Source organism: Microtus oregoni, unplaced genomic scaffold, assembly GCF_018167655.1.
Source record: "Microtus oregoni isolate MIOR12 unplaced genomic scaffold, Mior012 000023F_ref0000262, whole genome shotgun sequence".
Lineage (NCBI taxonomy): Eukaryota > Metazoa > Chordata > Mammalia > Rodentia > Cricetidae > Microtus > Microtus oregoni.
This window is the reverse complement of record NW_024543082.1, coordinates 26,819,059-26,846,562: the sequence shown is the minus strand read 5'-3', so window position 1 is coordinate 26,846,562 and position 27,504 is coordinate 26,819,059. Positions and strand designations below refer to the sequence as shown.

Below are 27,504 nucleotides of genomic sequence, written 5' to 3'. Positions count from 1 at the left end.
ATGGCTCCAGGTGCAGCCCAGACCCTCGGCATCAGCATGGTCTTTGATGGTCTCAGGAGCCACAGACCCTGGGTGAGGCAGGGTCACAGACCCAGACATGGTCCTCAGTAACAGCCCAGATCAGGTTGTCACCAGAGACCCAGGTAGCTGGCTATTCAGGCCACTAGATTGGCATGACTCCCACCCGTGGCAGTGTAGCCCTTGGACACCGAAGTGGCCCCTCCACTGGCTCCTGCATGGCCCCAGCGATGTCAGGAGCCAAAGACATCAACTCAGGCTCCCTTGGCGGCTCCAGGGCCCCGGATCAAGACCTGGCCTTTGGTTAAAGCCCAGGCACAGACATCTCCCTGGACTCATGCAGCCAGCTGGCCATTCATGTCAGCCCGTTCCTCACCACCTTCACGTCTTGCATCCGTCTCTCTCCCCAGCCCACAAACCATTCTGCCTCTCCCTCTCTTCTACATTCCCACCCTGTACTCCCTTACCACAATGGTGCCCAAGCCCTAGCACCAGGGCTCTTGGTTGGGTCACAGGGGGCACTAGGTTGAATACTACCCACTGCACCAATAAAAGATGGCACAGAGTGGTTGCCTTTCATCTCTCCTCTGATTCCAGGCGAGATCCTGTGTGACTGTGGCCCCGCAGACCTGTAAGTCTGGGGAGGGGGCGACATCTGTGTTGGTCACAGATTCAGGCCCTTGTTGAGCCTGCGACTCCTGGTGGATTGTGGACATTTTTTAAATATAAATTGCAACATTTCTTTTTATATAAGCAGGAATAAATGTTTGGAAAAATGTACATAATCATAAATTACTTAACAACTGAATTTGTCACATTTTAATTTTTCTGAAAAAATAGTATTTTGATTTTAAAAAGGATTTTAAAGTCAGCATTTTCAAAGATTAAATGGTCTTTTAGACCATCATTTGTCAATTCATAAAAGAATAAGATTGACCCTCCCACCAGAAAACATTTATCTGCCTGTAGTGTTGGTTGTCAGACTAGAGATGGTGGTTACTTGCTACCAGTGTCTGGCAGGTAGATGTCAATGCTCTGAACGTACTACTGTGCTCTATGCAGTAGCTACTCATCCAACCTCACTAGAGAATTATCTGGTCCCAATGTCAATAGTAGTGCTTCTGCAGAATTCTGTCTTCTGCTGTTGTTTCTTACACTTCATTGTGATAGGAATCATGTGTTGATTTGGGTCAAATAAGGACTTAGAGCTGATAGGTCTGTTGTAGGACATCAGCTTCTGCTTTTCCAATAAAGCCATGGGTTTTTTTTTAAATACCAGAATGATTATCTTACTTTGAGTATCAGTGTTCTAGAATATCAGATGGGTTTGACTAGAGAGAGGCCAATGAGAGGCCCAGAAATCACTTGCATATGACATAGATATACCACTTCTTGGCATATGCCCAAAGGACAGCATACCCTACTCCACAGGTACTTGCTCAACACTGTTCATAGGCAGTCTTAGCTAGAAAATGGAAACAGCTGAAATGTCCTTTAGCAGAGGAATAATGAACATATGGTACACATATACATTATAGAATAGTATTCAACTGAAAAGAAAAATGAAATTATGAAATTTTCAGAATAATGGGTATACTTAGACAATATTATATTGAATGAGGTAACCCAGACCCAGAAAAATAGACATCGAATGTTCTCTTCTCTTATCTTCAATTCCTAGCTCCAACATTTCTGATGTTAGTATATAACTCATGGTAACTACAGAAATCACAAGAGTATAAAGGGACCATGGTGGAGGGTTATTGAGAGGGGAAAAGCAGGATTTAGGTAATAAGAAAGAATAAGTGGAGAAACAGCCTGGGACCCTAACTGGGGAGAAGAAGGGGGTGCGGTACAGAAAAAGGAGGGAGAATGGACAAATAATACCAAGATAGTTTGATAAAGTCTCAAGGAATCATATTTTATATTTACCTAAAATTCTACAGTAAATATAAATGTATCTGTATACAATGCACACACACACACACATACATATGCATGTATGTGTACCAAACACCAGAACAATCTAGCCTATTGCTGTTGCCCTTGGTTGCCTCTTAGAGGTTTAAGATAAGCGTCTATTACTGAAGACATCATACACTTAGGACAGATGACTTGGTTGGTTCAAGCTGGGTCTAACCCTGAAAGTCTTACTGTAGTCTAGTTTCCATAGAGCCAGAAAGTACTCTTTGCAAGTTGCCAAGGGAGGAGATTAATTGTAGTCCTACCCAGCTGTGACGCCTATGAACCACAACAATGACCGGCATGGCAAGATACCCAGAAAGCTGTAATAGTGACGCTCACACATGGTGGTAAGCAACAGCTGTCTAAGTGGATTTTAAGGCCCACTCAACAGAACAGAAATTGTACCTGGTACTAGAAAAATAGAAGCTTCCCAGGACTAGTGAGGTTGTGAGTCTTAGAAGAGAATCTACTACCACCACTCTGCTAGACTAGCAAAATTACTTAATGTTTTCTAAATCTTGACCTTCAAACCATAGATAAGTGTAGTTACCACTTCTCACCAAAGACTCTTCTTTTTACAACAAATGAAGACAGTTACAGAAAACCACAAGTGGCTACAAACAGTGGATTGTGGAGTACCCACCTCCAGTGTTTACATCTGCAACACAGCTCCTACAACCATGGCTTAGGGAACTTGGCAGAAGAGGGTGGAAAGAACCAGAATAACAGGGAGTTTGCTGTGTGACTGCCTTTTTTCTAAAGGGCAGCATAAACAAGACTGAGTAATTAAAATATCAATAGATATGCCGATGAGCTATGGATGAACGATGGACAAAATCCCTTGGCTCCTACCCTTAGAGAACTATAGGGAAATTCTACATTGTCTTGAGATCTGGACAATTCATTTAAATTCTCTGAATCTGTGCCTCATTTTAAAATGGTAATCCTTCTTCATTCATGCTTGGGTTTCAAAAATTAGGCGTGTGAAATAGTTGGCTTGGTACCTAATATATGGTGTTTAGTGACTGGAAATTTTAATTCTTATAGATGTTATTGCTATTATAGTGAGATCTATTGTAAATCCATGGCCAAAACAAGATCGACTTCTGTATGGAGATGAGAGATTCCAGAAATGCTATTCCTACCTGCTGTTTATTCTTATTTCTGTAGATCCCAGGGGATTTCCAAGGTCATGCCCTCCCAGGATCTTTCTTGATCTTTTTGAGTCTTTGGTGGAATTCAGTGAATATTCTGAAGTATATCTGCAAAAAACATAAACAGATTTACCTTCAATCTAAAGCATGGATCAATCGAGCAGAACTTTTGGATGGAATTATACTAACTGGCATGGTTTTAGTTGGTGAGTGCTTTTAACTTCAGAGTTCTGTTTTCTTTTTGTGTGCATATTTCCATATGTATAAATAAGATTTAATAGAAAATAAAGTACTAAAGATAATTTTGTTTGCAAAGTACCCCTTTGTATATATTCAAATTATAATTTTAATCTTAAATACTTTATTAAAAAGGTGATTGGTTTTTTATTTTATTATTCTTTATTTTTTATTGTTTTTATTGAGCTGTATATTTTTCTCCACTCCCCTTCTACCCTCTCCTATGGTTCCCATGCTCCCAATTTACTCGGGAGATCTTGTCTTTTTCTACTTCCCATGTACATTAGATCCATGTATGTCTCTCTTAGGGTCCTCATTATTGTCTAGTTTCTCTGGAATTGTGAATTATAGGCTTTTTTTCTTTATGTTTAAAAACCACTTATAAGTGAGTACATATAATAATTGTCTTTCTGGGTCTGGGTTACTTTACTCAATATGATGTTTTTTAGATCCACCTATTTGCCTGCAAATCTCAAGATGTCATTATTTTTTTCTGCTGTATAGTACTCCATTGTGTAAATGTACTACATTTTCCTTATTCATTATTCAGTCAAGGGGCATTTAGGTTGTTTCCACTTTCTGGCTATGACAAACAATGCTGTAATGAACATAGTTGAGCACATGTCTTTGTAGTATGATTGAGCATCCTTTGGATATATACCCAAAAGTGGAATTTCTGGATCTTGAGGTAGGTTGTTTCCTAATTTTCTGAGAAATCACCATACTGAAATCCAAAGCAGCTGTACAAATTTCCACTCTCACTAGCAATGGAGGAGTGATTTCCTTTACCCCACTTCCTCTCCAGCATAAGTTGTCATCAGTGTTTTTGATCGTGGCCATACTTACTGGTGGAAGATGGAATCTCAGAGATGTTTTGATTTGCATTTCTCGGATGGCTAAGGATGTTGAGAATTTCCTTCAAGTGTCTTTCAGCCATTTTAGATTCTTCTGTTGAGAGTTCTCTGTTTAGAGCTGTACCCCATTTTTATTGGATTATTTGTTCTTTCAATGACCATTTTCTTGAGTTCTTTTTATATTTTGGAGATCAGCCCTCTGTCCAATGTCGTGAAGATCTTTTCCCATTCTGTAAGCTGCTGTTTTGTCTTATTGACTATGTCCTTTGCTTTACAGAAGCTTTTAAGTTTCAGGAGGTTCTATTTATTATTTATTGCTCTCAGTATCTGTGCTACTAGGGTTAAATTTAGGAAGTGGTCTCCTGTGCCAATGTGTTCAAGTGTACTTCCTACTTTCTCTTCTATGAGGTTCAGTGTGGTTGGTTTTATGTTGAGGTCTTTGATCCATTTGGAGTTGAGTTTTGTGCATGGTGATAGATATGGGTCTATTTTCATTCTTCTACATGTTGATATCCAGTTATGCCAGCACCATTTGTTGAATATGCTTTCTTTTTCCAGTTTTATATTTATTGCTTTTTTATCAAAAATCAGGCATTTGTAGGTGTGTGGATTGCTATCTGGGTCTTCGATTCAGTTCCATTGGTCTTCCTGTCTGTTCAATACCAGACAATACCAGGCTGTTTTCAGGACTGTAGCTCTGTAGTAGAGTTTGAAGGCACAGATTGTAATGCCTCCAGAAGTTTCTTTATAGTACAGGATTGTTTTGACTATCCTGGTTTTTTTGCTTTTCCATGTGAAGTTGAGTATTGTTCTCTTGAGATCTGTGAAGGATTTTATTTGGATTTTGATGGGCATTGCGCTGAATCTATAGATTGCTTTTGGTAAGATTGCCATTTTTACTATGTTAATTCTACCTACCCAAGAGCATGGGAGATCTTTCCACTTTCTGGTGTCTTCTTCAATTTCTTTCTTCAAAGATTTAAAGTTCTTGTCATACAAGTCTTCCACTTATTTGGTTAGAGTTATTCCAAGACATTTTATGTTATTTATGGCTATTGTGAAGGATAATGCTTCTCTGATTTCTATCTCAGCCCATTTACCATCTGTGTAAAGAAGGGCTACAGATTTTTCTTGAATTAATCTTGCATCGTGCTGTTTATGAGTTGTATAAGTTTCTTGGTAGAATTTTGGGGGACGGTAATGTAAACTATCATATCATCAGCAAATAGTGAGAGTTTGACTTTTATTTTCCAATTTGTCTCCCCTTGATCTCCTTTTGTTGTCTTGCTGCTCTAGATAGGACCTCAAGTACTATACTAAATAGATATGGAGAAAAAAGACAACCTTGTCTTGTTTCTGATTTTTTTCTCCATTTAGTTTTATGTTGGCTGTTGGCTTGCTGTATATTGCCTTTTATTATGTTTAGGCATGTTCCTTGTATCCCTGCTCTTTCCAAGACCTTTATCATGAAGGAATGTTGTATTTTGTCACAGGCTTTTTCAGCATTTAATGAGATGATCATGTGTGTTATTTCTTTCAGTTTGTTTATATGGTGGATTATGTTGACATATTTTTGTATGTTGAACCATCTCTGCATCTCTGGGATGAAGTGGACTTGATCATCGTAGATGATTTTTCTGATGTGTTCTTGGATTTGCCAGTTTTGTATTAAGAATTTTTGCATCAATGTTCGTGAGGAAAGTTGGTCTATAATTCTCTTTCTTAGTAATGTTTTTGTATGGCTTAGGTATCAGGGTAATTGTTGCTTCATAGAAAGAGTTTGGCAATATTCCTTCTGTTTCTGTTGTGTGGAACAATTTGAGCAGTATTGGTATTATTTCTTTGAAATCTTGTAGAATTCTGACCTGAAACTATCTGGTCCTGGGCTTTTTTGGGTTGGGAGACTTTTGATGACTGTATCTATTTCTTTAGCAGTTATAGGTCTATTTAATTTACTTCTCTGGTCTTGATTTAATTTTGGTAAGTGACATTTATCCAGAAAAATATCCATTTCCTTTAAGTTTTCCAGTTTTGTGGAGTACAGGTTTTCGAAATATAAACTAATGATTTTCTGGATTTCCTCCACGTCTTTTATGTCCCCCTTTTTGTTTCTGATCTTGTTTATTTGGATAGTCTCTCTGCCTTTTGGTTGGTTTGGATAAAGTTTTGTCTATTTTGTTGATTTTCTCAAAGAACCAACTCTTTGTCTCTTTGATTCTTTGTATTCTTTTCTTTGTTTCTATTTTGTTGATTTCAGTTTTCAATTTGATTATTTCCTGCCATCTAGTCCTCCTGGGTGAGTTTACTTCTTTTTGTTCTAGGGTTTTCAAATATTCTGTTAACTTACTAGTGTGGGGTTTTTCATGTAGGCATTTAGTGCTATGAATTTTCCTCTTAACACTGCTTTCATTGTGTCCCATAAATTTGGGTATGTTGTATGCTCATTCTTATTGAATTTTAGAAAGTCTTTAATTTCTTCCTTTTTTTTTCTTCTTTGACCCATTGATGATTCAGGTGAGCATCGTTTAATTTCCATGTGTTTGTGGGCTTTCTGGAATTAGTGTTGCTGTTGAATTCTAATTTTAAGCCATGGTGATCCAATAAGTTACATGAGGTTATTCCAATTAGTTGTATCTGTTGAGATTGTCTTTGTTACCTAGTATGTGGTCAATTTTTTGGGAAGATTCCATGAGATGCTGAGAATACAGTGTATTGTTTTAGGATTGGATTGAATGTTCTATAGATGTCTGTTAAGTCCATTTGAGTCATAACATCTGTTAGTTCCCTTATTTCTCTGTTAATTTTCTTTCTGATAGACCTGGTTCACTGGTGAAAGTGGGGTGTTGAAGTATTCCACTGTTAGTATGTGGGGTTTAATGTGTGATTTAAGCTTTAGAAGTGTTTCTTTTATATATGAAGATGCCTTGTATTTGGGGCCTAGATGTTCAATATTGAGATTTCCTCTTGATGGGTTTTTTCCTATAACTAATATGAAATGTCCTACTTTGTCTCTTTTGATTGACTTTAGTTTGAAGTCTATTTTGCTAGCTATTAGGATAGCTGCAATAGCTTGTTTCTTAGGTTCATTTGACTGGAAAAATTTTTTCCCAACCTTTTACTCTGAGGCCATGTCTGTCTTTGAGGTTGAGGTGTGTTTCTTGTATGCAGCAGAAGGATGGATTCTGTTTGTGTTTCCAATCTGTTAGCCTGTGAGTTGAGTCCATTTATATTAAGGGATATTAATGACCAGTGATTTATAGCTCCTGTTATTTTAGTTTTTGTTGGTGGTGATGATATTGTATGTGTTTTTCCCTTCTTTGGGATTTGCTGTTGTGAGATCATCTATTGTCTGTGTTTTTGTTGACGTACTCAACTTCCATGGGTTGGAGTTTTTCTTCTAGTACTTTTTGTAGGGCTGGGTTTGTGATTAAGTATTGGTTAAATCCAGTTCTGTCATGGAGTATTTTGTTTCATCCGTCTATAGTGATTGCAAGTTTTGCTGGGAATAGTAGTCTGGACTGACATCCATGGTCTCTTAATGCTTGACACACATAATGTTTGACCAGAACCTTTTGACTTTCATTGTTTCTATTGAGAAGTCAGGTGTAATTCTGATAGGTCTACATTTATGTTACTTGGCCTTTTTCTTTTTCTGCTCTTAATATTCTTTCTTTATTCTATATGTTTAGTATTTTGATTATTATGTTGCACAGGGACTTTTTTTGATCCAATCTATTTGTTGTTCTGTAAGCTTCTTGTGTCTTCATATGCATATCTTTCTTTTGGTTGGGAAAGAGTTCTGCTATGATTTTGTTGAATACATTTTCTGTGCTTTTGAGTTGGGCTTCTTCTCCTTCTTCTATCCCTATTATTCTTACGTTTGGTCTTTTTATGGTGTTCCATATTTCCTGGATATTTTGTGTAAAGCGTTTGTTAGATTTAATGTTTTCCTTGACCAATGAGTCTATTTCCTCTATTGTATCTTCAGCACTTGAGATTCTCTCTTTCATCTATTGTATTCTGCTCTTCAAGCTCTCATTTGTGATTTCTGAGAATTTTTTCGTAATTTCCATTTCTATGATTTCCTCAGTTTGTGTTTTCTTTATTGTCTCTCTTTTGGTTTTCAAGTCTTGGATAGTTTCTTTCATCTGGTTGATTGCTTTTTTTTTTTTTTTGGTTTTCTTTAAGGGATTTGTTGATTTCTTCCAATTTTTATTTGTCTTTTCTTTGAGTGAATTTTTCATTTCCTCTTTAAGGGCCTCAAACATCCTCCTAAAGTATTTTTTTAGGTTGTTTTTTTCTGCTTCGTCTATATTTGATTGTCCAAGTCTTGTTGTTGTAGGACCACTGGTTTTTATTGGTGTCATATTGCTCTTTGTGGTGTTGAGTGTGTTCTTATATTGTCTATGCATCTTTCCTTTGATTACTATAGTTGGGGTTGTATCTCTGGTGTTCAGTATTTTAGGTGCCAGTGGATCCAAGGCTCAGATGGTTGCTCCTCATGGTATAATCAGGGCCACAGTTCCTGTCACCTTGGAAGTCACTCAGTGTTCCTTGAGTCACACAGTACTCCTGGGGTCACTCTGCAATACTGGGGGTCATTTAGGCCTGCTCCCATGAAGGTTTCTTGCTTAGGGCTGCTCCCACTGAGGTCACTGCCTTGGTCCTGCTCTGGCAAAGGTTGCTAATTCAGGCCTGCTCCCGTGGAAGTCCCTAGCTTGGGCCTGGTTTTGCAGAGGTCTCTGGCCCACCCCTGCTCCCTCAGATTTCCCTAACTGGCATCTGGACCCACAGAGGTCTCTGGCTTAGGCCTGCTCCCTTAGTGGCAGCTTCCTTGTGCCTGCTTCTGTGGAGGTCTTTTCCTGGGGCCTGCTCCAGGGGAGGTTACTGGCTCAAGCCTGCTCCTGTGGAGGTTGCTGCCTTGGGCCTGCTCTGGTTGAGGTAGCTGACTCAGGCCTGGTCTTGCAGATGTCCCTGGCTTGGGCCTTCTCCCTCAGAGGTCCCTAACTGGTACCTGGTCCCACAGAGGTCTTTGGCTCAGGCCTGCTTCCTAGGTGGTTGCTCCCTTGTACCTACTTCTGTGGAGGTTGTTGCCCTGGGGCCTCTAACTAGCTCTTATATCTTAAACTAACACATCTTCATTAATCTGTGTATCGCCACATAGCTGTGGCTTACTGGGTAAAGTTCTGTCCAGTGTCCACATCTGTCTTGGGCAGGGCTACATCTAGAGAGGTGATTGTTGATGTTGACTCAAAGGCCATTCTTTAATGAATTAGTCATATAATTGAATTTACCCACCCCATATTGGTGACTTTCCTTTATAAAATTAGTTGGAATGAGTGAAATAATCTTGAATCAGTTGTACTAATCCCTGAAAAAAGTCCCACTCTATCAACACTCCCTCTGATGGTAGGAAGACTTCAGTAATCCATCAGTGCTGAGAAGTTTGGAAGAGAAATCAGAGTCAGGGAGGGCCTCATAATTCACTCATTCCGTTCTTTACTTTCTGAATTAGAGAAGTCATTTAGACTAGACAATTTGCCATTATAAGAGGCAAAATATTCTATTTTCCCATTAAGAGTTTTCATGTTTTATTAATGAATAGGTCTTTGCTACGGCCTTCAAATTATACACTAGTTTTTTTCAAAGAAAGGCATTTCTTTGTCAATTTCTATAGAGTAACAAATAAGGCAGTATCACTAACAATGCTAAACAGTTTATGGAGCTGACTAATCTGCATGCTGTGTCCGTCAGGCCTGACCAGTTATCTCAGGGTTAGGGTTATTTAGATTGTATGTATTAATTATAGGAAGCTGAAACTTTAGAAGTATTTTATTGAGAGCAATGACTTTATGTTAATGATGTAATATCTAGAAATCAAAGAATCATTTGCTCTCAGGTTGATTTCTTAAATCGCAACAACCTAATCTTTTGAGATTTCACTAACTTGTAATGGGTACTTGGACCAAAATGACTCATATTGAAGGACTGTTTTCATAGAGGATAATAAATTTTAACACTTGTTAGCACACCCTCCTGCATCCTAGGAACTGATGGAGAAGGCTATTTGTACTGTGATGTGTTCTCTTCCAGGCGCCATCAGCCTACAAATATATGCTGCTGCCTCAGAGAGTCAGTTGATGCGGGTCCTGCGCTTGCACCACACAGTCATGTACATCTTCTATGGGCTCCTGGGTGTGACCAGAATCTTAGGCTCTACCACTAATTGTCTTCCAGTCTCCCTAACCAAGCTGGCACTGTCGAACGCTTTCCTGGTGCAGGGTAAGTATCAGCACTTTTTTTCTAGACAGTTCTCAACCATTAGACATCTAGGTAGCCTTTTAGAAGGTATCTTTGATGTTATGGTATAGCCTTGATTGATGAGAACACTTCTATCCCAGCCACAATGAGATATTTGGGTGTCAGAATACCAAAGATTTTCCTTCCCCACTAATTTATTTAATAGGCTTAAGGCCAGCAAAACCATTCAATGTATTCATTCATTTTCTGTCTTAAAGACTCATGTATTAACATCAAGATATTTTGTACCATCTACTGACTCTTTAAAAAAATCCAAGAAGTAAAACTCTGTTAGTATGTAATAAATATATTTAGCCATATTTAAAAATGAGGTTGTTGGGGTTAGAGAGATAGGTCAGCCAGTTAGGAGCACTTGCTATTCTTGCAGAGAAGCAGAGTTTGATTCCCATGATCAAGCCAGGAAACTTGCAACTTCCTGTAGCCTCTCTTCTAAACTCTAGAGGTGTATGCACTCATGTATGCATACCTACAACCTGACGACACACATATATTTAATTGAAAATAAATCTTAAAGAAGGAGGTACAAATTTGGAGAGTTCAACGATAAACTGCACATTCTGTTCATTTGGTTTCCCATCTTATTGTAGGGGAAAAGAAAGCAAGTGCTTAGAGACTTGTCTTCATTTATTCCACGCATATGATGCATATTAATTATGCAAATCCAAAAGTAATCAGAATATAGTCACTTCCTATCTCTTCATCTTGCCTTCCACATCTGTTGAAAGAACTTCTGCCTGCTACTCTTTGAGAACAAGAACCAGATAAAAGACGAGTCTCAACAGCCAGCAGTATGGTCCTGTTATCTCAAGCGCTACTACACTATACATTTCATAAATGTATTTTCCTCTTTAAAGAAAAATGGTGCAAAGAATTTGGAATCTCTTCATAGAATGAAACAATACACGTATTTAAAACTTCTTGAGGAATTCCAGATAATATTGCTGTGTCTATTAAGGTTCAGACTTTGTTGACTCCCCAAGGGAGGCCTCTGAAAAGTATATGGAGGGTGGGAATGGGGGAGGATGGGGAGCAGGAGAAGGAGAGGTAGAGGTAATGATGTTGGTATGTAAAATGAAAATAACTTTAATTTAAAAAGTCCAAGGTTATGGTCTATGTATGTATTTACATCTCCCAGGGGACTAAGGCCCTGATGTGAGACTTCAGCTCATTTATCTGTATAGTTGTACAGCTCATAGTTCCTCAGCCCCATTAGCTTCTTATCCATCATCTTGCACAGAGAATTCTCTGACTTATAGTTGCTTGAAGATGCCAGGATGTGGTAAAGGAAAAAATAAATGTTAGAGGAGTGGAAAGGATGCTTATCATTCCAACGTTCAATTTTGAAGAAGCAGTCATGGCAGTGGGCAGAGAGAAGAAAAAACAAACTGTGAACAGCTCTTGGTTTCATTGTATGACAAACTGTTTTCTTCCCTCTATCAGCTTTTATCATGTACAACCACACACATGGCCGGGTTGTAGTGGACATTTTTTTGCACAAGATCCTGGCTCTTGCCACAGTTTTGACAGGCGTGGTTTCCTTCATGGAGGTCCTCACAAAGAATAACATAACTCTGGAGCTGCTGCGGTCGAGTCTCATCTTGCTCCAAGGGACTTGGTTATGGCACGTAAGTTGGGACTGCGAGGTGATGGTCATGTGCCTGCACCTGTGGCTTCTCATTTTGATGGAACTTATCTCTCTATAGTTCAAGACCTTCTACAATACTATGTGGACCGCTGAGAAATTACATTTTTTAAATGCTTGGTTGCCTGAGGAGGCAGATAGTACATATACCCAAGTAGTCAGCATATAGAGAGTCTGAATTGTCAAAAGCCATCTGTGATACATTTGCTGTCCAGTGACCAGCAAGTTTAGAAAATTAGTGGGAGGCAAGACATTGAGGAAGACTGGTGCTTGTGGGCACATGCCTTTAATCCCAGCACGTGGGAGGGAGGGGCAGGCGGGTCTCTGAGTTTGAGGCCTGCCTGGTCTACAAAGCGAGTTCCAGGAGAGACAAGGCTGTTAAACTGAGAAATCCTGCACCGAAAAAACAAACAAACAACAACAACAAAAACAAAAAAGAAATTGAGGAAACCAATATTTGCTGTGAAGCAATTACATGGTTGATGTAGTAGGGCCTAGCTCACTACAAGCCATGGCATCCATGGAACTATATGAAAACAGGCTGAGCAAATTAGGAGGAGCGAGCTGGTAAGCGGTATTCCTTCACAACCTCTGCATCAGCTTCTGCCTCCAGGTTCCTGCCTTGTCTAAGTTCCTACCTTACCATCCCTCAATGATAGACTGTGCTGTGGAAGTGTAAGCTAGAATAAACCCTTTACTCCCTAAAGTTGTTCTTGGCCATGGGACTTATTCACAGCAGTAGAAACCCTAGCTAAGACAGTATGGACCAAAATGTGGTATGCAACCACATTTGTTGAAAAAAAATTATTTATTTTGAAACTATCACCAAATTTCAGGACGCAGAGCTGAAAGTCTGTTTTCTTATGTTTTGTGATTGTAGAGAGAATATTTGGATTTTTAGATAACTTTGCATGTAGTGGGAGCTAAGTGTCTCTGTGGTCTTGATAGGAAATGTTCGTGGCAGATTCATGTTTTCAAAGCTTAGTCACCGCTCATGGCTTCATTTGTACCATTCTATCTTGGAAATATGTAGCTTTGCTTTTGACTTTTAAGTGGCTCTCCACTAATTATCTTGAGTTTCAGAAAAGACTTTGGATTTGGACTTTCAAACACTATTGATGCTACTCAATATTTGAAGATGCTTAGAGACAGTATAAATGCATTTTCTACTGTGAGATCAATGGTCATGAGCCTTCAGTGCCCATGTAGTAAATGACCAGCTGTGGAAACATACAAAAAAAGTAACATTGTATGAACTCAACAGATTATATTTGGGAATATATATATGTATGGACAAATACATATATGCATGCAGCAACAATTAAAGCAAAAAGAGACCATGAATTTGGAGGAGAGTGTTTGGAGGTAGGAGCAGGAAGGGAGAGATGTTCTAATTAAAACACAATCTCAAATACAGACAAGACTCAACTGTGAACTATCCCTCATAAGCTCACATTTTGGATGTTTGGTCTCCATCTGGCAGAGCTATTTGGGGGAAACTCTGGAAACTTTAGGAAAGAGGATTTAGTTTGAGGAAACAGGTCACCAGGGGCAGGGTCTTGGGAAAATCTTGTCCCACTCCTCTCATTTTCTCTGCTTCATTCCTGGATGAGGGTCTTTCCCACCATATTCGTCTGCCCCACCATCTTCTACACAACCACATGGAGCTATGTGACCATGGATCAAACCCTGAAACCCTGAGCCAAAATGTATTCCTCTTCACTTCACTCTTGCCAATTTTTGACATAGAAATGAGGCAAGTAAATACTACAGGGGTCCAATTAAAATTCAGCCTTTCCATGTTATATTATGATTGTCTCATCATCATTTAGTGAAGAGACTATTAACTAAGGTTGACAAATTCATTAAATACCTTTGGCATATTGTGAAACACCAAATATATATGTGTGTGTGTGTGTTTATTTCTGAAATACAAATTTTATTTTCTTGTATCTATATGCCTATCATTAAACCAACACCAATTTTTTTTTTTTTTTTTTTTTGGTTTTTCGAGACAGGGTTTCTCTGTGGCTTTGGAGCCTGTCCTGGAACTAGCTCTGTAGACCAGGCTGGTCTCGAACTCACAGAGATCCGCCTGCCTCTGCCTCCCGAGTGCTGGGATTAAAAGCGTGCTCCACCATCGCCCGGCTAACACCAAAGTTTTAATTACTGTATAGTTGTAGTAATTTTTAAATTGTGCGCTATATAAATTTTCATTTTAAAGTGTTGTTCTTTTTTCAGAATCCTCTGAAATTTGTATGAATTTCAAGATCATTATTTTTTAAATATCTGAAATGAAGAACATTTGTATTTCAATAGGTATTAGAGTGTATCTTTTAGAGTTACTCTTTTAATTTCATTTAGGAGTTATTTGTTGCTTGTGTATAAAGATTATAAATGACTTTTTGTGTTGATTTTGTACCTGCAGATATACTAAATTAATTTATTACTAAAGAATTACTTTATAAGCTATTACTATCTCAATAATATTAAGAATTCTAACTCATACATGTGTTATAGTTTTCCATTCCCTATCTTTAGACTTCTTATTTTCTTTAACAGTGTTGGACAGCTTTAGTTTACAGGTCTTCTCAATTTTACTAAATGTATATATGTGCATTCGTTGCATGCAGAGGTCTAAAGAGGCCCTGTTGATTTAGAGGCCCTGTTTTCTCAGCAGGTCCCCTGGAACTGGAGTTACAAGTGATTGTGAATCACTGTGTGGTGCTGGAACTCACACCAGCATTCCCTGCCAGAATGGCAGCTTCTGTTAGCCACTAAGCTGTCTCTCCGGCCCCCTTTAATTTGGAAGAGCAAGTTTCTTGGGGTCTTTACCAGAATCTAGACTATGATACACAAATAATATGTCATGGAACAACATACTCCACCATGAATCTGTGATTAAATTTATTCTTATGTCTTTTATGGTGTTCAATTCTATTGTAGTAGAATTACTCATTTAATTTCACTTTGGGGTTATTTGTTGCTTGTGTGTAAAGATTATAACTGACTTTTGTGTTGATTTTGTACTTGTGGATGTGCTAAGTTAATCTATAGTTTTTTTAAAAGAAAAAATCCTCGGTTTTGCTATATGTAATATCAGAATATTTACAAATGTGGAGAGTCTTATTTATTCTTTTCTAACACTTGGGAATCCCATAAAAACAATAAACTGGGAGCCATAATATACGTACAAAGAACTTGTAAGGTAAAAATAGAAAAAAATATATAAATAAAAATTAAGATTAAAAAAAAAACCCACAGCATGACACTGTGAGACAAGGAACCTCCAGAGGTACTGTTGACTCATTTTCTGTTGGCCATCCACTGCTGGGCATGCAGCCTACCCTTAAGAGTAGTTTGTTTCCCTAGTGAGACTCTTTTGGAAAAAAAAAAACAACTAGGTTTTCATTTTCAAGTGGTTATAAATTGGAAATATCTCTGAGTTAGGAATGGGGGCATGTCCACTCTTTCAGCTCCAGGGTCTGGTGCAGATCCTGCATACCCTGTGCATGCTGCCATAGTCTCTGTGAACTCTTATGTACACCAATCTTGTTGATTTAGTGGCCCTGTTTCCTCAGTGTCCTACATCCCTTCTGGCTCTTACCCTCTTTCTGCCTCCACTTCTGTAGGGTTCCCTGAGCCCTGGAGGGTGTGAGGTGGAAGTTGATGGAGACATCCTGTTTAGGGCTAAGTGTTTAAGGCTACATATTATATAGTTGTGAGTCTGTGTTTGTTTCCATCTACCGTAGAAATCTTCTCTGATGATGACTGAGCAAGGCACTGATTTATGAATATAGTAGAGTGTCATTAGGAGTCATATTATTGCTATGTTCTTTTTGTAGAATAGTAGTATTTGGTTTAACCTTAGATCTCTGGGCTATCTAGTCTCAGGCTACTGGTCATTCAAGCAGTGTCAGGAATGGGTTCCATCTTGTGGCATGGGCCTTAAGTTGGAGTAGGAGGGTCTTCTGTCTATGTGTTACTCTCATTGGTCAGATAAAGAAACTGTCTTGGCCTTTTGATAGGACAGTAGCTTAGATAGGCAGAGTAGACAGAACAGAATGCTGGGAGAAAGAAAGCAGAGTCAGGCAGACGCCATGGCTCTCCTCTCCAAGAAGGATGTAGGTTAGACTCATCCCTGTAAGCCACAGTCACATGGTGATACACAAATTATTAGAAATGGGTTAATTAAGATGTGAGAGTTGACCAAGAAGAAGTAGAAATAATGGGCCATGCAGTGTTTAAATGAATACAGGTTCCGTGTAATTATTTTGGGTGTAAAGCTAGCCAGAAGTCATGCAGCGGGAAGCAGCCCCCCCATCCCGCTCCTCCTTACAACATTAAGTCAAATCAGGTATTGGTTAGTTACTCCCACGAGCTTTGTATCACCACTGCGGTAACATGCCTTGTGGGCAGGACACCTTTTTAGACCAAAGGGTTTGTGACTAGGTTGGTGTTTACATTTCTTCTTTGGTAGCATGCAGGATACTTTCCTCTACCAAAGATGTTTGCCTGTAGGAAGAAAAGCTTATACCTTCTGTAGGGCTGAATCTGTAGATAGATATTGTTTAAATTAGGTTTTTATCATGGAATGTCTTATTTCACCATCTATTGCAACTGAAGTTTTGCTGGTTATAGAAGTCTCAGATGGCATCTGTGGTCTATTATAGTCTGTAGAACATCATTTTAGGAGCCTTTGGCTTTTAGAGTCTCCACTGGGAAGTCAGGTGTTATTCTAATAGCTTTGCTTCTGTATATTACTTAGTCATTTTGGTCATTTTTCCTTGGCACTTTTTAATATTATTTTTTTGTTCTATATGTTTAGAATTTTGATTATTATATGTCAAGGGAAATTTTCTGGTCCAGTCTGGTGGTTTGTCTTGTACTTTGATAGGCATCTCCTTCTTTATGTTTTAGAACTTTTCTTCTATAATTTCATTGAAAATACTTTCTATGCCATTGACTTGCATTTCCTCTCCTTCCTTTTTTTTTCTTATAACTCTTAGATTTGGTCTTTTCATATCATCCCAGATTTTCTGGATGTTTTGTACCAATACTTTTGAGATTTAACATTTTCTTTAACATGTTCAGTGTTGTAGTCTTATTGACTACAGACTTATTGTTTCATGCCATCCTTTCATATATCATGGATAGAGGTTTGGGTGTACAGTCCAAACAAACTTGTAAAGTTAACTGATGCCTTTACCTTGCTCAAATATAAAACAAAAAAATCATCTGTAGAAAGTCTTTCTTTGTACCACTAGCTCCCAAATAATGACCCAGAGACTTATTGATCATCAATGCTTGATCTTAGCTTGTACTTGTCCCACTAGCTCTTATAACTGAAATTAACCCATTTATTTTAATCTATGTTCTGTTGAATGGCTTGTTACCTCATCTCTCCACAGTGCTCATGTTGTTTTTTCTGTGTCTGTCTCATGACCTCCCTCCTTTCTTCTTCCCCAAATCTATTTCTGTCTCCAGAAGTCCCACCTAACCTCTTCCTGCCTAGTTATTGGTCATTAAACTCTATCAAACCAGCTACAGTGGCACATCTTCACACAGTGTAAAGGAATATTCCACAAGAACCGTCTTTAACTGACTTGTTCACACTGCACTTTCCATATTTCTATTAATGCAGATATATATGTTAACTTTAAAAGTTAATGTGTCTTCAGAAAAAAAGGACCAGACACCAATGAAGACAAATAGCTCAGGTGATCCAGCCTCTCAAAATGCCTCTGCTGCATTTTGCTCAAAATTCTGCATCTAGAACAACTTCAAAGCTGCTTATTGAGGTGGTCCAGCCTCACAGATGATCCAGCCAAGACTTCAGATAAGCTCTACACTTTCTCATCACACAGAGACTAAACAAAAAATAATACAGCTAAACATCAGGAAGCTTACTAGAGAACATGATACCCACATCCTAAGAAATCAGGTGGATGGCTTTTGGTCATCCTGTGGGTTATGGCTGTTTGTCATCCTTTAAGGAGGTTGGTTACAAGTTGTTATTGGTCATGGTCAGGAAAAAGAGTTGAACAAAGGATATTAGATTTAGGAATCTCTTTCTGAAGGGAAAAAGGGGGATATAGTATAGAAATGATGGGGATAAAAGGGTGAATGTTGAATCTATTTTTGAACTAAACTACTAGTCTCAAATATTTTACAATGACATGAATTTTTATATATTGATACAAATTTAAGGTTATTTTGTTATACTGTATATATGTTTCTACTCTTGTTTATGGTATTGTACCTATACATTTTATTTAACAATGTAAATTTCTAGTTCTTAAAAGCTATTTAGAATAATAAAGAAATATAGGTTAAGAACCAATCATCTATAAGAATCAAGCTTATATTCACGTTAGGTATGTTTTCAAGGTTAACTAGAGATATATTTTAAATAGATAGATGGTCTTCAAGCACTTCAAAGACCTACAGAATATGGCATTTAAAATGTTTTAATAACATAAGGCTTTTCATGACAATGAGATATGTCTGCTCCTTGCAGCACCAATTTACTTTAAAAAAATGATGGGCATTTAAGAACCTTCACATGGAGTTTAATTTCATTTGTGGCATAATTAGCTACTGGGCAAAGAAATTGCCCTTGCCTCAACTGATGACAGAATGCCATCTAATTTGGACTAGCAAGACACAAAAGAAGGTGACTACCAAACTTTGCCAAGTCAAGGTAGGACAGTACTTCAAAATTCCTGCTTATCAGAAAAGTCTGTCAGATATATAGGTACATAGGGCCCAACATAACAATGCTTGGGGTGACTGTTCAGGCAGCCATATATCTCTGTCATTTCTTAGTTTTGGAAGTTGCTTACTCTGTACTTCCTGTTTAATCAGGTAATACTGCATCCTTCTTTGATCTCAGATGGGGTTGAAGATTGAATAGTTATAGTTATAGTTTTCCATAGTTTTGTTAGAAAATAAATCAGGTACAAAACTTTGGACTTGCCAAGATAGGATAGATAAGGGAGTATTTTTTAATTTACCAATACTAATTGACTGAACATTATGAACGTATTTTTTTATTTGATAAGTGTTCTTATTGTATATCATTTTACTGTGTTAAAGTTAAAACTTCCCTTTTTATTTAGATAAAAGGTGGGAATGTTGTGGAATATTTGGATACTGTGAAGAGGCATTGTTGTGATTGGTGAAATTAAAAGCTGAATAGCCAATAGCTAGGCAGAAGACATAGGTGGGACTTCTGGGCAGAGAGAAAGGAAGAAGAGAAGGAATCTAGCCAAGGGAATTATGGCAGAGAGATACCAACAAGACATGGAGGGAGTCAGACATACAGAATACGAGAAAGGTAAAAAGCCACATGGTAAAACATAGGTTAATACAAACAGGTTAATTTAAGTTATAACAGCTAGTGGGACAAGCCTAAGCTAAGGCCAAACTTTCGTAGTTAATAATAAGCCTCCATGTCATTATTTGTAAGCTGGTGATCCAAAAAAAAAAAAAAAAAAAAAAAAATTCTACTACACCTCAGTATCCATTTCTTCTATTGTGTCTTCAATGCCTGAGATCTTTCTTCTACCTCTTGTATTCTGTTGCTGAGGCTTGCTTCTGGGGTTCCTGTTCAAATTCCTAAATTTCTCATTCCCAGATTTTCCTCAGTTTTAGTTTTTTTTAATTTAAATTTTATTTATTTTACATACCAAACACAGTTTCTCCTCTCCTCCCATTTCCCTCCCCCACCTTCTTTTTAGCGCCCCCCCCCACGCCTCAGAAAAGATAAGGGGATTCATCAAAGCCTGGCATATCAAGTTGAGGCAGGACCAAGTTCTTCCCTCCTGCATCAAGTCTGGGCAAGGCATTCCACCATAGGGGTGGGTTATTAAAAGCCAGTTCATGAGCTAGGAACAGATCCTGCTCCCACTGCTAGGGGCTCCACCAACAGACCAAGCTACACAACTGTCACCCACATACAGCAGGGCTAGGATGGTCCAATGTGAGCTCCCCAACTGTCGGTCTAGAGTCTGTGAGCTCCCACAAAGTCTAGTCAGCTGTCTTTGTGGGTTTCCCCATCATGATCTTGACCCCTCTTGCTCATATAATCCCTCCTTTTTCTCTTCAACTGGACTTCCAGAGGTTTTAATTTTCTTAATTGATGGTATTGAACTTTTTTTTTAAAGATTTATTTATGTATTATGTATACAGTGTTCGGTCTGCATGTATACTTGCATGCCAGAAAAGGGCACCAGATCTCATTACAGATGGTTGTGAGCCACCATGTGGTTGCTGGGAATTGAACTCAGGACCTCTGAAGGAGCAACCAGTGTTCTTAACCACTGAGCCATCTCTCTAGCCCCATCTTGAACTGTTTTATTCATTTCCTTCCACTCTTTGTGTTTTCATATATATTTATAAGCGATTTATTTACTTCTTTAAGGATGTCTACTATATTCATAAAGGCTATTTTAAGATCTTTGTCTTGTGCTTCATCTGTTTTTCAATTCTCAGGGACTAGTATTGTAGCATTGCCGGGCTTTCTTTCTCTTTCTTTCTTTCTTTCTTTCTTTCTTTCTTTCTTTCTTTTGGTGAGTGCTTTGTTATTTGGTTTCTGTTGCTTTGATTCTTAGTAAGTCTTGGTGCCTATGTGTTACTTGGTAGGAAATTCTGGGAACCTGCTAGGTGTTGCCACGTGAGTTTCTGGGTAAAATGTGTTTCTAGATATTAGGAGATGGCATTTAGGAATGCAAATGGACTGGAGGAGTTGGGGGGATGGAGGGTGCACAGGAGGGAGGAGAGCAGCCTGTTTAACCAGGACCTGCTGAGTCCCCTGGGGATGGGGACAGAGAGTGAGGAGAGGCCACAGCAGGTAGTCTGCTTTAAAGCTGGTGGGCCTGGATTTGCAAGAGCAGAGAGAGAGAGTTAAGAGCTGAGGCTTGTCCACCTGCTTCACTGGCCTACTTGCTTCTCTGTCAGGCTGAACTGAAAGTTTCCCAGGGAATACTGGCTTGAGTTGGGGGTTTTGCTAATGGAATGAGTGGGGAGGAATGTTGGAGAAGAATTGTGTGATCTACCAGAGATGAAGACAGAGCAGAGGGGAGGCCATAGCAGGTGGTGTGCTATGGAGCTGGGAATGAGATTGGGGATTTGAGTTGGAGGAGAGAAAGGAGAGATAAAGACCTACAGTTAGCCTACCTGATTCCCTGGCCAGAGTCTGTTTTACAATTTTATATAACCTAATTTTAAAATAATAGAATAAATGTATATATGTGAACTTTCTGAACATCTTCACATAACAAGGAATGCTTATTATTCATATTTTGAAAATTGATCATTAAATTTCCTTAAGATCTGTTTTAAAGGTATGACTTAGATATTGTCTCTGTTACTGAATCAGGTCAAAACACAGTATTTATCTGTGACATCTCAGATGATGGACGTTATCTTAATCACCAGAGATTTTAAAATGTGCCATTATTAGCAATATGTTCCTTTATTTTAATTTTGGGGTTTTTATCCTGTTATGTTTATCTTACAGATGGGGTTTGTTCTCTATAACCCGACTGGAGGTTTTGAATGGGATCTGACAGATCATCACAGCAATATGCTTCTCACTGTGTATTTTTGTTGGCATTATGCATTTGCCTATATCATCATTGGAGTGAACTACGCTGTTATCACTTGGTGAGTTAATGATTTTTGCTCATGGCTATTTCATTCTTGGTATATGATCATCAAGACCCAATAATATTGAAAGGAAACACCTGAAAGGGGCCATCTTCTTACTACCACGTCTCAATGGATTTCCTAATCCAAACCACCAGGCATGCAGACTCCATCCCATGGTCTGTCAGAGCACAGCTCTGACTGCAGTATTTCTATCTAGAGCATTCCACTTAGTTGTCACTGGCCCTTGAACACTTTAAACATGGCAAGTGCCACATTAATTTCAATAAATCAAGTACCTAATAAGGTTGAATCTCTTATATACTATGTTTAGAAACTACACATGTGCTTTCCAGTCTCTCCCTATCCCCAACACATTTCATTCTGGACTTTCCAGTGGGCACTTTCTGCTACCTGGCGTACTCACATTAAGTGGCCAACTTTTCTTAAAGATCCTGTGATTCCTCCAACCCATTCATCCACCGGATGTCTTAACAGTGATGTTGACTATTAGTTCATTTGTGTTAGTCCTCTCTGTTGTCTTGAGCGGTCATAAGGGCACATTTCCCAACATGCTGCAGTTAATCTGTCATTGCTTGTTTGCCACTAAAGGACCTGTATTCCGGGTAAAATTAAAGCCACCGTACAGCCTTCATTTATTTTGGAAAAGTCTTCTATGCTGTTTAGTTTGGCCCTTTTATGGATACTGTAAAGATATAACTGAGATTGAGTACTACCTTTGTACAGTTAAATGGCTGGCTAATTCAGCCCTGAAATTCAGGATAAGGAGTTGTAAAAATGTGGTAGTAAAGGTTTCACCACGTGTTTGTATCTCATCCACATGGATGTACTATCAAACATTATGTGATTCGTTTGGCATTGCATAGTGATCGTCATGCAGCCTAAATAGCGTATGGAATAACTGTGCCCAGAATTCCTAAAAGATGAGGCTATCTGCCAGTTCCCTAAAGCGACGGTTCAAGGATAGCATCATCCTATCTCACACCTGCAATCTCGATTATGATGGCTTTTTATCTGGGAGTTATCTGCTCAGAAATCTTTTTGTGCCTTATCTGTTGCAAAGAACTAATTCACAAGATCTCATCTGTGGAAATAACAGGAAATAACAACCAATTAAAATCAGGTTCCCAAGTGATAATTCACTTGAGCCATTTTGATAAGCAAAGCAGAGATTCTCCAAATACCAGGCATATGACTGCTAAATGATAGGTCAGCTCTTGTCTTTCTTACATACGTGAAGGGACTATATGGGATCAAAAGATTGTATCTACTCGGAATCTAGCTCCTGAAATTGACCCCATTCTAGTGAATAGTGGTTACTTTCCATTCTTGTTTGTTGGCTTTCTACTGCCCCCTGGAGGCCATTTCTGCATCTCTAAACCGTAGAGCTACTAGAGGAAAATCAAACCTGGTTAAAGACTTCTGAATGTGACTGGAGTTTGTGGCTTGTGATAAGGGTGTACAAAAAGCAGAGAAAAGGAAGACAAAGTCACTAGGGGCTATGAAAATAATTAATTCATAGGCTAGAGAAATCGCTCAGTGGTAAAGAGCACTTGCTGTTCTTCCAGAGGACCCTAGTTTAGTTCCCAGCCCCTAAGTCTTCCGGCTCTTAACCACCCATTACTCCTGTTCTAAAATATCTGATGACTTCTTCTAGCCTTCAGAGTAGCCTCATACATGTAGTCTATACACACATATACATAAATTAAAATTTTAAATAATTAATACGATAGAAGCAACTACATATACTTAAATTCTCTATATTGAAATCTCAGTAACAAAGCTAGTTCATCAGCTAGCCAACCCTTTACATTTTCTCCATGTTGAAGTTGTGCAATGAGGAAATGATGTGTGGCTTTAAAAAGTGGCAAAAGGAAGTTCTCAGGCTTGCACTATGACAGAGTATTAGCCTTTCATGCAGAAGTGACTTGAGGTTTGAGGAGGACAGTAGGGACAATATTAATAGTCAATAACCAAGGTCAATCGTTTTAAGCAGTTGCCTTCAGCTCTTGAGTCAAAAGATGTTTCAGAGACTAAGCGCCCGTTGTTTACTGGAGGAGTTAGCGTAAGTTGACAAAGGCTCAGGAGTTAGTTTCTGTTCTCAGATGAGCAGTGTGACTCTACCGTCAAAGTGTCCAAAATGTTACAGCCAGAATCAATTCAGAAGGCTGGGGTTTGGGTAGCAGATAGGATGAAGTCTCTGCTCTGTTGATCTTTTAGTGGGACTGAGAGTCCAGAGCATTGTCAGGGATGTGCAGAACTCCATCCAAAGAAAGACAGGAAGTAAAGGTCATGTGTGGGTGGCCTGGCGAACTTTCTCTTAAAAGAATTATCTGGAGGGTTTGCTTCATCAAATGTCTTTCTATAGACTTGTGCATTTCTGGAAATCATATTCTATTCAGGTGGTCAAAGTCACAGTGTCCTTCTGAAAATCACACATGTGAAAAGGTTTTCTTATCTCTTAGTAAATACCTTTTCTCATCAGAGACTCAGAAAACCTACTGAGCTGGGGCCACTAAGTAATTTCCTTTCTTCCAGTGTCAAAAATTATCATCACCACTTCCGTCTGAGTTTCTCTTGAAGTGATAACATTCTCAGGGGAGAAAATCATTCTTGAAAGTTCCTAAATCACCATGGGCAGGGCAATCACCTGATTCTGAGTGCTCTGTGTCCTGTGCAAAACCACATTTCTGAAGAGGCAAGGAGGGATTAAAGTCAACCCAGAATGCTCCTGCCCTTTTCCCCATCCCTTGCCTCCTGCAACAGGTAGGAGAGACCTTGGAGGCACTAGGACGAAAGAGCTGGTCCTGCCCCTCACCGAGTGCAGCAGTTCAGAGAGTAGGCCATGCACCTCTAGCCTGGGCAACACAGCAGAGCTGGTCCTCTTGCTTTGAGTGCACGTGAGCTAGACCAGAGGGTGAACTAGCCAGGGCAGTGCTGGAGAGCAGGCCTGGGTGGTGATGACAAAGGAAAGCTGGCAGGCTGACCAGCCCAACTACCACCCAGGCCCAGAACCTGGATTACAAGGTAGCCTATCTAACACCCACCTCATCTACGAACTGCTGGACCATGGGAAGGTCAGACAACAATAGGATATCCAAGAGGATTCCCAGTGAGGGCCCAGTATCGAGGGTGTAGCAGAAGCCAGAGGCCTCAAACCAGACCCATGACTCATTGTAATGAACACTTACCGGTAAAGACGTAAAGACTAAAAGGTAAACTGTGTGATTCACTGTGTCATGCTGCAACTTCCATGCCGAGAATTCTGTTTGTTTGGTTTGGTTTGGGGCTTTTTTGTTTTGTTTTTGAATTTTGGTTGGGGTCAGGAGAGATGAATGGGGTCAGGATGCATGACGTGAAATCCACAAAAAAAATCAATAAAAAGTGAGGAGAGAGAGAGAGAGAGAGAGAGAGAACTAAATTAATTTAGAATTGCCTTAGGACTCCACTTGGGCTGCCACCTTGGGAAGACTCTCAGATTCACATAAATCCTTCATAGGAAATGAAATCTCTTTGCAGCCCGTGGGAGTGGTTTTGATGCCGAAACTCCACTGAGCTCAGTTTCATCCCTTGCTCAGCCCACAAATTCTTATGCCTAGTTAAACAATCATGGAATCCATTTAAAAGCCATATTTATGTTTCCTTATGCTTGACTTTAATCTACATAAATTTTCAGGAATCTCTGACACCGAGGAAACACAATGTGCCTTTTTTGAGTAGCCTCCTCTAGGTACAGAAATAAACTGGATTGTTAGCTGTATATTGCTCTCCGTTTTTATTTTAGATTTCAGGTAACCAAGATTTATTCTCCCATCCTCCCCATCCAGGTTGGTTAAATGGAGATGTAGGAAGTTCTGCTCCATGCAAATTCCACTCCTGAAAAATTCTGGGCAAGAACAAGAATCAGAAGAGATGTGAACTTGGTGGGCAGCCATTCTCTCTTGCATCAACCCTTTTCTTTTTTGTAATGAACCTTGTTTGCATTTTGTGTTTGACCTGCATTCAATACACACAACAGATCTGTACTGTTTATACTTCCAATTGTGTTTAAAGGTACTTAAATGTAACTATTTTATTTTTATCTTTGAAATTCTTTGGATGTCAAGTTTCTTTCACACACATGGTATTATAATCAGAATCATATGTAAAAATATTCATTTTAATTTGCCACGTGGACAGTCTCCAGACTCCTGGTCTTGCTGTATCTTGTAATTCATTTAAAAAGGAGCAATGAAGAGAATTAATATAGAACTCACGTCTTTGTTTTCACTATTAGGCTATACCATATTCTCATGTGGTATAGAAAAAGCTGAATAATTCTTTCTGTGAAACATTCCCCACAGAGAAACAGATATAAACCGGGATGGTAGCACATATTTTTAATCCCAATGCTCATTCTGTGAGATTGGGAAGCACAGGTAGAAAAATTTCTGGAAGCTCTCAGACTGGCTAACCCTGTGTACACCATGGTAACCAACAAAGAGACCCTATCTCTAGGTGGAAGGTAAAGACCAACATGGAAGTTGTCTTCAGACATCTACACATGTGCCATGGTATCCACATTCACTGACTTCATATCTACATACACACACACATACAGACACATACCATACACACACACACACACACACATACACACACGTACACACATACACACACAAAGTATATTTTTCAATAAGAATTCTCTTTTCAATAATTATCTTTAGTTAAAACAGTGTCTATGAGTTTAACTTTTGATGGGATTACAGTTGGTGAATATTGACCTTCTTTGTAAGGTTTGTGAGATAAACACTAAATGTGTGTTTTCTAAAAAAAATGATGTGGATGATTTTGGTAATTCTTGTAAATACTGACTTAATTTGCTTATTTTTTCACATTGTCACTTAATTTTGATGAGGCTACTATTTTTGTTGTATAATTTATCTTGATTCCTTAATTGCCCTAGGATATAGTCTCACTTTTAGTCTCCTATCAACCTTTAGGCTCCAGGCAGTGGTCTGTTTGTTCTCGGTAGTCCATTTCACTGTCACTTTAATGAGCCATCTTGGAACAATCCTTTGGCTTCATTATGCCTTTTTGAACATGATCTTTGACGGAATAAGATACGGGTAAATAATATTTTCTGCTTTCAATATATTCTCTTACAACATCAAAATATTGTGGCTTTTTAAATATTTCAGCATCACATTGATCTCTGAGGGTACCCTTCTGTACCCTTGAGTAGAGTATTTGGCAGTAGTTTCTGTGTCGTCCCCCACTCCCCAGTCCCATAGTCATTCAGTCCCAAAGAAACACACAGAGGACTACATTAATTATAAATTGGTTGGCCTATTAGGTCAGGCTTCTTATTATTTCTTATATCTTACTTTAAGCCATAATTCTTGTCTGTGCTAGCCATGTGGCTTGGTACCTTTTATCAGTGAGGCATTCTTCATCTTGCTTCCTCTATGTCTGGGTGACAACTGCAGACTCAGCTTCCTGCTTCCCAGAATTTTCATATTCTCACTGCCCTGCCTCTACATCCTGCCTAGTCACCCCACCTCTACTTCTTGCTGGCTACTGGCCAATCAGTGCTTTATTAAAACAATACAAGTGACGGGGTACAAGACCACAGCAAGATTACCCATCTCTTTCCTGACAG

The 27,504-nt window shown here is 38.9% G+C and overlaps 1 protein-coding gene across 1 annotated transcript; it reads left to right on the top strand.

The window, feature by feature from the left end:
• On the top strand, window positions 1-25,781 carry LOC121461630 (transmembrane protein 45A-like). Its single transcript, XM_041672720.1, has 6 exons — window positions 1-72; window positions 616-649; window positions 10,322-10,510; window positions 11,990-12,174; window positions 21,715-21,860; window positions 25,691-25,781. The coding sequence occupies exons 1-6, from the start codon at window positions 1-3 to the stop codon at window positions 25,779-25,781; spliced, it is 717 nt and encodes a 238-aa protein (XP_041528654.1).
• The last annotated feature ends 1,723 nt before the right edge of the window (window positions 25,782-27,504 follow it).

Bases quoted from the DNA above. Each gene is read 5' to 3' on its own strand.
- LOC121461630 (XM_041672720.1), top strand. From the start codon at position 1: ATGGCTCCAGGTGCAGCCCAGACCCTCGGCATCAGCATGGTCTTTGAT. The intron at 73-615 runs GTGAGGCAGGGT...CTCTGATTCCAG, and splicing joins TCAGGAGCCACAGACCCTGG to GCGAGATCCTGTGTGACTGT. The intron at 21,861-25,690 runs GTGAGTTAATGA...CTCCCCATCCAG, and splicing joins AACTACGCTGTTATCACTTG to GTTGGTTAAATGGAGATGTA.